The sequence below is a fragment of the Marmota monax genome, unplaced genomic scaffold, assembly GCF_021218885.2.
Source record: "Marmota monax isolate L192 unplaced genomic scaffold, Marmota_monax_Labrador192_F-V1.1 WCK01_AAM20220418_F8-fsc00261, whole genome shotgun sequence".
Lineage (NCBI taxonomy): Eukaryota > Metazoa > Chordata > Mammalia > Rodentia > Sciuridae > Marmota > Marmota monax.
Window position 1 is genome coordinate 2298828 of NW_026695225.1, and position 9106 is coordinate 2307933.

At 47.3% G+C, this 9106-nt stretch overlaps 1 protein-coding gene across 4 annotated transcripts in view; it reads right to left on the reverse strand.

The window, feature by feature from the left end:
• Fgf13 (fibroblast growth factor 13) overlaps nucleotides 1–8137 on the reverse strand; it is a 516319-nt gene extending 508182 nt beyond the window's left edge. For 3 of the 4 annotated variants that reach the window (XM_058576057.1, XM_046435342.2, XM_058576055.1), the window contains exons 1-2: nucleotides 7500–7629; nucleotides 6645–6851 (exon numbers count right to left, since the gene is read on the reverse strand). In XM_058576057.1, the coding sequence (XP_058432040.1) occupies nucleotides 6645–6693 (49 nt within the window). In that variant the 5' untranslated portion in view covers nucleotides 6694–6851; nucleotides 7500–7629. Of the gene's footprint in view, nucleotides 1–6644; nucleotides 6852–7499; nucleotides 7630–7999 lie in introns of those variants that run through there. The other variant, XM_058576056.1, reaches the window with a different exon arrangement.
• Nucleotides 8138–9106: the final 969 nt, after the last annotated feature.

The following is a 9106-nucleotide window of genomic DNA, read 5'->3' on the forward strand; positions in this document are numbered from 1 at the left end:
AAGTAATGCCAATACCATTTCCATTTGAAAATTAATGCTAAAAGTAACTTCAAAGGGCAAAGACCATGGCATGAGAATTGCTTTCCAATAATCTTAACAATGTAATTGTAATTTAGGCTTAATGTTTATTACAACTTAGCTCTCTTAATAAAATAATCCACATTTTGATCGTTCCCCAAGAACCAAGAATTTAACTGTTTTCTAATATAAGCTTCCCACTTTCAGGAAAAATGAAAAACACTGCTTTGCAGAGAAAAAAAAAAAAAACAATGCCCAACCAATTCAAGGAGAAACTGGACTTCAGGGCTAGAATGGTGGTCATAATGACTCTATATATTATTTTGTTTTCTTTAGGAGATCAGTACATTTACCTAGAAGTCCTCACCCCTAAGAAATTTTTCATCAATACATGACATTCAACAAAGAGATAAAGTGCCATGTTAAAAAATGGCACAAGGGCTGGGGTTGTGGCTCAGTGGTAGAGCACTTGCCTAGCAAGTGTGAGGCACTGGGTTCAATTCTCAGCACCACATAAAAATAAATAAAAATAAAATCCATTGACAACTAAAAAAAATATTTTTAAAAATGGCACAAATAAGATTCAATCAAATTTTTAAAACTGGTATATAACAAGTAGATAACCTACATTTCAATTTGAGAAAGATGAACCCTGTTACACAGGACAATGTACCTGAAATCCACTCTTCCAGCCTGTGCTGATAAATCCCAGTGATAATATGTATTCTGAGTAGGGAAATGTAAATTTGTGACTACAGAATATGAGGTATGCAGTCATTTGTATTCTGTACTAATTATTAAAACCATATTCTGTGCCTAACCTTTACATTTCAAAGGTTATGTTACGCTCAGTGTGGTAACAGATATACAAGATCCCCTCCACCCACTGTATTTTCAATTCATGTGTGTTTTCTGCATTGAATTGTTTAATCTTGGCAATTATTTTCCATTCCTTTCAAATTTCTCAACTCCAAAAATATAAACCATAATGAAACAGACACTCAAAAGCCTTTTTATTGGATATATTTGAAGAGCTGCAACACATTCCGGTTGTTCTGTGTTGATTGTAATTCCCAAAATGAGGAGTTGATTTGGACATAAAACAGCACAGCTGCAAAGAGACCTGAAACTCTAACAGTTTCCTCTCCTTATTTGCTGCCTTACAAATCAGCCCTCCAGCTTACTTCCCAGACCCTGATTCCAATTCCCTCCCCAGCTCTGCCCATCTTCGAGGCCACCATACATCTGTGGCCCCACCATGGACGCAAACCTCAACCCCTTCCTTTACCCCACAGCTCACTTTCCACTTCTCATTCAGGCCCCAATCTGATATCCATTCCCACTCCAACCTCACCCCTTTCAGGTTCCCTAGGGTACACCTTTTTAGTGACTTAACTATATTCCAAGTTGACTTAAATGAAGAAATACTAAGTTAGGGAAAAGAAACAGGACCCCTACCTTATGCCTCAAGATAATATAGGGATATAAGTAGCTGGTCTTGAGACATAAGACAGGGGTACTATTTCTTTTTCTTTCTTTTTTTTAGAGATAGAGAGAATTTTAATATTTATTTTTTAGTTTTCGGCGGACACAACATCTTTGTTTGTATATGGTGCTGAGGATCCAACCCGGGCAGCAGGCATGCCAGGCGAGCACGCTACTGCTTGAGCCACATCCCCAGCCCCAGGGGGTACTATTTCTTCTTATGCCTCAAGATAAGATAGGGGTACTGTTTCTTCTCCCTAACTTAGTACTTCTTGCTCCCTCTTCTAATTTCAGCCTATGTCAATGAAGAAAGTATATACATACAGAAATAATAATGACAGAGAGGATCTAGGGACATTGTGCATCCATCTCCCACACCCATCCTCCAAGAACAAGCTAATATTTGTGATTAGAGGTTTACCCTCCCTGAGACTGTGATCACCACTTTCAGCATTGAACAGAGTATGTGGCTTATGACAACTGTCCACAAAACCACTGGTCCATGATGACAAAATCAAAAAACAAGCCCTTACATAAGTAATAGATTATGATTGTTATTTTTTAATAAGAGGTCACCAACATGCTTTCTTACCAGAAAATAATACCTCTAAACACCTGCTTTGCCTGGCCCAAGTCTAAGAAAGACACTTCATGACATTTATTATAGTAAATCACCAAGACCAAGATGATCTTTGGGAATGGCATTTGGGACTCTGAGCCTTGATATGCTGAATGCCTGACCACAATGCTCTCCCTGTCCTTCTTAGGTAAGGTACAGAAGCCATTGGAAAAGGCCAGGAAGTGAAGAGAAAATGAGCCGTGGACATAAATGCATGTGGGCACCACAATCCATTAAAGCAACAGCTGTGCAAGTAGCTGGCCTCTTGGACTATGCATGGAATTATCCTCCATCGTCCAGCAGCCAGCATGAGCCCAGCTCTGACGATAACACTTTCTCACCAAGAGAACCCACAGCCCACATAGCTTTGAAACTTGCCTAGATCTGCTGGCTCTAGGGGTAGGCACAAAGGAAAGGATTTCTGGAAAACATACCCAACTCCACAAACATCTAGCAAAAAAACAAGTGACCAGATTTAAAACCAAGAATTGCCTAGCACTTTTACAACATCCAGAAAGATTTGCTTTTATCTATAGCAGGCTACAAGTTTTCTGGTGCCACAAAAGCACAGTTGCAGTAAATACACACAGCCTTACCTAGTGCTTTTCCAATGGAGGGCTGCTAAAAAGATCTCATGTGACAAGGTAGAGAAAAGTGAGACAAAGCTAAGCCAATATCTGCTTGAATGAATGAATGTTATGCTTTCATCTTCCCTGAACTAGAAATGGATTCCCGTGTTCAAGAGCAGTGTGACCCAAATTACATACACAACTGACAATTTTTAAGTTTATGCAAAGCATAAATTAAAACACAAAAGGTTACTGGCTGTACAAGAGACCATTTTAATAGTTTCAAACAGAATCAAGATCCCTGCCCCTCTTCCAAAGGGAACAGTCAATCTTATCTAGCTACATTATTGAAAAGGTTATCAAAAAGATCATTGTCCATCACTGATCTTAACCTCAAATAGTTGAAAAGATAATTTTAAAAGATGATCAGCAATTTATATCCTCTCAAACCCGCATTTCAGCTGGGCAGTGATGTGTGCCTGTAATCCCAGCAACTCAGGAGGCTGAGGAATAATTTCAAGTTCGAAGACAGCCTCAGCAACTTAGCAAGCAACTGTGTCAAAATAAAAAAAAAAAAGGTTTGAGGATATAGCTCAATGGTACAGCACCCATGGGTTCAATCCCCTAGCAACAAAAAAAAGCCATATTACAATCATCAGTACAAAATAACTTTCTAATTACCTGTGCTTCATTTTTATGTATGTATATATGTATTTAGGCTTATGTATAAATATATTTATATGGGGATTGAACACAGGGGTGCTTTCACTGAGCTACATCCCCAGTCCTTTCTATTTTTTTTTCTTACTTTGAGACAGATCTTGCTAAGTTGCTAATGCTGGCCTTGAATTTGGCACTCCTCCTGCCTCAGTTTCCTGAATCCCTGGGATTACAAGCATGTGCCACTGTGCCCAGCACTACATGTGCTTTAGAAACTCTAGAAACATGGGAGTCTATGAAAATCTCTATTTAGTGATGATAGGCTGTGGGCATAAGCCCTAACTGTTAGGGTGGGAGGTTGGATTTAAAAATAACAGTAAACTCCAAATCATGAAATTCATTCAAACTTAATTTCTTGGATTTGATTCAATTATTTGTCACACCATTGTTCAAAATTAAATGTGTATTTATTTGAAGTATCTATTCAATGTTTGATCACATATGCTAATGAGTACTTCAGCTTAAAAAAACTCAAGTATGACCTATACATAGAAAATTTGTAAATAACCAAATCTCTTCATGAATATGGACAATATAAATACCCTTTATTGGCTAAAATATGAACAGTCCTAGTATCTTCCACCTCTAACATAAAAAGTAGTCTTTAAATTTTAGTCATAATGTGGGCATGGTGTGACATACCTATAATCCCAGCAACTTGGGAGGCTGAGACAAGAATATCACAAGTTCAAGGTGAACCTCAGCTAATTAGCAAGGTCCTCAGCCACTTAGAGACTGTCTCAAATAAAAAATAAAAAAGTGCTGGGGATGTGGCTCAGTGGTAAAGGGCTCCTGGATTCAATCTCCAGTACCAAAAAAAAAAAAAAAAAAACAGTCACAAGTCTTTTCACATACTTGAAAGGAGAAATTACTAATGAGGACTATGTATTCACTATTTTGAAACTGGTCTAAATTCAACAACCAACAGAAAGGTTGAATGATGATTTTGTTCCTAACAAACAGGAAGAAGATCCCCATCTCCTCAAGAAAGTAAACACCCTTCTTAAAAGTTGCCTTATGAAATTAATTTATTCTAATTACAACCACAATTTCAAGCACTAATTACACAATTCCTATGGAGAGTTATATGATTTCAAATGTGTTGAGTCAACATAAGAAAATGCATGATGGATGCCTAGTAAAATTTTCATTATTGAGTTACAGAAACCTGTCCCAATGTTTCCAGACTTGTTAATACATTCTGGACAACTGCAAATTATATTCCTAAAACATCAAGTTATTTTCTGTGAATGAATTTGGTTTCAGAATCCTTCAAAGGTAGCCTGAAAGAAACTTGAGGTAACCACCTGATGGAAATCAGGAATTCAAGTTCCAGAAACAAAGGTGAAACACCCCCAGGTTCCCAAGGGAATGACTTGCTAAGATCAATTAGGTGGTAGGATTTTTAATTGCATTCACTTCTCTGGGGCCAGTGAAAAATAAAACCTCTTAAGGAGGTGGGGAGAGCTGTATAATGGGAGCATGCTTGCCTAGCATGTTGGATGCCCTGGGTTTGATCCCCCCAAACCACACACACACACACACACACACACATTCCTTAAGTAGCCTTAAGTTATTTGCCTTTATCATAACTGCCCTAATTATTATGGCATGCTCAAGAAAGCCCTGAAAATGTATGCCAGCAGTTCTAACTTTCTTAAGTTACTGCTACAATTAATTTGTGTACCACAGCCAACGTGTCTGAATGGGTTCATGGGCACTGAATTCTGGACTGGAGCGAGGCCAGCAGCAACACTGACCCTTAGGACAACAGATACAACCCTCCACAAACTTAAGGAGTCTTCCTTCAAACCCTTTGCCTAGTTGGAAGAGAAACGGCTCCATTTAGAAACAAGGATAAAGGCCCTGAGCTGAAGACTTTGACAACTTTCCGCGGGGGAGGGCTGGCGCTGCCCTAGAATCTCCCGGGAAAGAAAGCTCTGAGAGATGGGGAGAGGCGAGAAGGAGGAGATGAGAAAAAGAATAGGGAAAGGAGTGGGAGGGAAGGGGGCCCGAGGGCTTAGGGAGGAATTGAGGCCCCCATGAACGAAAGCTGGGGCTTCCCCCGCTGCAAACCCACTTCCAAAGCAAGGACTTGGCATGGATCACAGTGGTTCGGTGTACTTGGGGCCCTCAGGGCCACTTCAGCCAGCGTCTGCTCTGTGGCCATTCGGGACACTTGCACCTAAGGCACCCACTGCTCTTCCACACCCCCTCGGTGCCTCTCTCCACGCCCAGGTCTCCAAGGCTGTCTTCAGTTTACATTCCAGAGCTAAGCCTGATCGGTGGCAAGGCACTGGATAGTACTGGTGGGGGTGGAGGGACGCCCCTTCCTTTGCCTGAGTTCTCCCCAGCCTGAGCCCGGCTCTGTTGTGCCTCCCCAACCCGCCGGTGGATGGCCCCAGGCCGAGACGCGCACTACAGGGGACTTGAGGTGGGGCGCCCTGGGCTAGGTGGCTGAACCCCAACAAGATGAGGGAGGGTACTGCCTTCTCCAGCGGAGGCCCACTCCTTCTGGGCACTAGTGGCAAGGGGACAACAGCCTTTGTTCTCCCGGGGCTTGGCGAGGCTGCGCAGCGCGGGCGGCGCCAAGGCACCGAAATTGCTCACTTTTGCACGCGGCGGGTCGAAGGGTGCAAGCTCCTGCCTTTCCCAGGGGGTGGGATGGATAGGGAGTTGGGGAGTAGGGGGATGAGGGGAAAAGGAGCGTGGGGGGAGGGGTTCTGCGTCTTGGCCAGGCTCTTTGTTTGCATTGGGGGCGGGGAGACGGGGTTGAAGGTGGGTTCAAGCTTGGGTTCTGAGAGCGGGGCAGATTCCTGAGTATGTCACCATGTTATACTCGCGCAGCACGCATATGCACACTCGCGCACACGCACACACACGCACTCGCACAGACCGGCGGTCGGCTGGTAGCAGGCAGCGCGGTTCTCGGCGCTCCGGGCTGCAGCAGCTTCGTCTGGCCGCAGCGCCGCCAGCATGCGTCCAGTGGGGTAGTGGAGGAGGCTGGAGGCACTCGAGGGGCGACAATTCCGCCAGGAAGGAGGGAAAGTAGTGCAAACCCAGACCCCCCCCCCTAGAGGCCTCTGACCCCCCTTTCTCGCCTTGGGTCGCAGAGGTCATGGGCAGCTTAGGCTCCAGGAGGGAGAATGAGAGCCGCCGGAGGGCGGCGCGCAAGCAAGGGGTCGAGGGAAACCTAGCGAAGGGAAGCAGGAGGACTTGGCAGGCGGGCTTACCCTTAGAAGCATCTTTCTCCTCTTTGGGCTTGGTCACCTTTCCACTCATAGATCCCAGCTTGCTTGACAAGGTTCGCCCAGGAGACTGAAGTCCTCGCCGAGCGGGCTGGACTTGGGAGAGTGCTTAGGGCGGCAAGTCGCGACCGCAAGCTCTCCTCGGTGTGGCTCGGGGCGGAATCCGCTTTTCCCCACCGCTGCCTCTGCCGCCTGCAGGAGAGTGGGGAGGAAAAGAGAGGGGTGAAGGAGGAGCCGCGGCAAGCCCGAGCGGCCGGCCGCGGGAGGAGCCGCTCGCTCGCTGCGCTCAAGAAGTGAAGAGACAAAGCGGGTGCGGCGCTGCCTCCGCGCCCAGTACCCGCCGCTCTTGCCCGCCCGCGGAGAGCCGCACTCGAAGCCCTCGGGGCGCCCGAGAGGCGCGGCCGGGACTCCCCGGCTTCGCCGCCGGCCTCCCAGAGCTCTGCGCTAGCTGCTGGCCGGCCGGCGCGGGCCGCGCCTGGAGTTGCCTGGGTGGGCTGCCCGCGCACCGGCGGGCCGCTTTCGCCCGCCTCTCTCAATCTGCTGCGGGCCGCCAACTCAATCAAAATAAAACCCCGAGGAAGGTTTTTTAAAAATAAAAACAAAGACGAAAATATTCACTTAAAAATAACGAGCCTCCCGAAAGGGAAATGTTTGAACATGTGATGAGCAACGTGTGAGCCTGTTACACCGCAGAGCCCAGCAGCTTCTCGCCCGCGGGGAATCGGAAGGGGAGGGTCGCCTCTTTCTCTCTGTTTAATCCATTTTCGGGTTCCTATTATTTTGTCAAAAGGGGGGCCTGAGTTGCTCGCGAGCGGAGGAACGGGAACCGACGACCCTTACCTGCTCTCTCCCTACACCCACACCCCCTCGGAGCTCGCCCGCTCCCTCGCTTGCGCTCTCCTTCCAAAGAACTCTCGGGTCCCAGAGAGCCGCGAATCAACACCGCGGCGCATTCTATATAAGCGGCAAGGTGTGGGCACGCGGGGGGCGGGGGGCGGGGGCCGGCGAGGGCGGGGCCCCACAAAGCCGCCTGCCGGCTGTAGTAAAAGGAGAGCTCGGCAGGGGCGCGCCGACGTCAGCCGGTGGCTGGCAAAACCCAGGCGAGCCCGGCGGAGTGAGGGCGAGCGTGTCGCCCGGGCGTTCCCCGGCCCCTCGGGAGAGGCAGGACCCGCGGTCGACACCCGAGCGGGCTCGCCGCATCCGCCGCGGACACCAGAGCCTGGCGCCCCCACTCCGCCCCTGTTACTCCCTCTCCTCCCAGCGCCTGCCTTCCTGGCTGCGCTGCCTGTGCCCGCGCTGGTCGTCACCCACACTTTTGGGACTCCGCTGTTGGCAACTACCTGCACCAAACAGTGGAATCTCAGTCCCGGAATCGGTGACTTTGCCGCCGGCCAGCTACCCAACTTGAGACAGCCGAACTCTCCGAGAGGAGAGAAGGGCGCGCTGGGATCTGGGTGTCACTAAGGCAGAGAGTGAAACTGACCCTGGAGGCTGCAACCTCCCACCCCTACACGCTGGCCCCTCCTCCTAGAGCAGTTGGCTCCAGTTGGCAAACTGGACGCTAAGAGTCCCAACTGCCCAGATTAGCCAACCCCAGGCAGGGGACAGGTGCTGGAGAGAAATAAGTGGGATTGACAAGTCGCCTGGGCATATTTGTTTCAAAACCCAGGGAAAGTCCCTGAAAATACTAGAAGAAAAACTGCTCAGAAATTGTACAGAGGCGAATGGGGAAGGAGAAAAAGTCAATGAAAGGGGACAACAGGCATCCAGGAATCAGCCCCCAGGGCATCATAGGAAACCATTCCAGGGATGGCCCTTTCTGTAAGTAGTGATCAGCGTGGGCCCGGACAATTTCTTGAGGGACTGGGGTGGCTGCTAGGACTTGATCCACAGAATTATCCATTAATTAGACTGTAGATTTCAGCCTGGCCATGGCAACACACAGTGAGTCTTACGTAGCAAATCTGTTTCCCCTCAACCCCACCCGCACCTTAATTCGGTTTCCTTAATGGCATTAAACCAGGCGAAGAAATCATATAGATGGATTAGTCCTACTGAATCCCTGGCAGTAACTCAATTATAAGAGCCTGCTGTGGCTTTCAAGACCAGGAGTGTGGGCTGCCCCTGCTGCCAACCGGGGTCTAAAGGTCAGCAACCCTCTAAACTCAATTTGCCGCCTCCATCCTCAGTCTGGGAGGAATTGGAGGTCTGCTTTTCTTGTAAATAATATCTAATAATCTGGAGCTTGATGACACAATGCAATTATCCAACCCAAGTTTAGACCATTAATTAAGATCAGTAGTCTGGGAAGGAAGGAATTACTCTTCAAATGACAGGAATTCAAAATGGGTGGAGACTTGGATAGGTTTAAGGGAAATGGGTAAAAAGTTCCTAAGTAATTAATACCCAATAGTTACCATCCATTTAGCGCCTGACCTGTGCCAAGC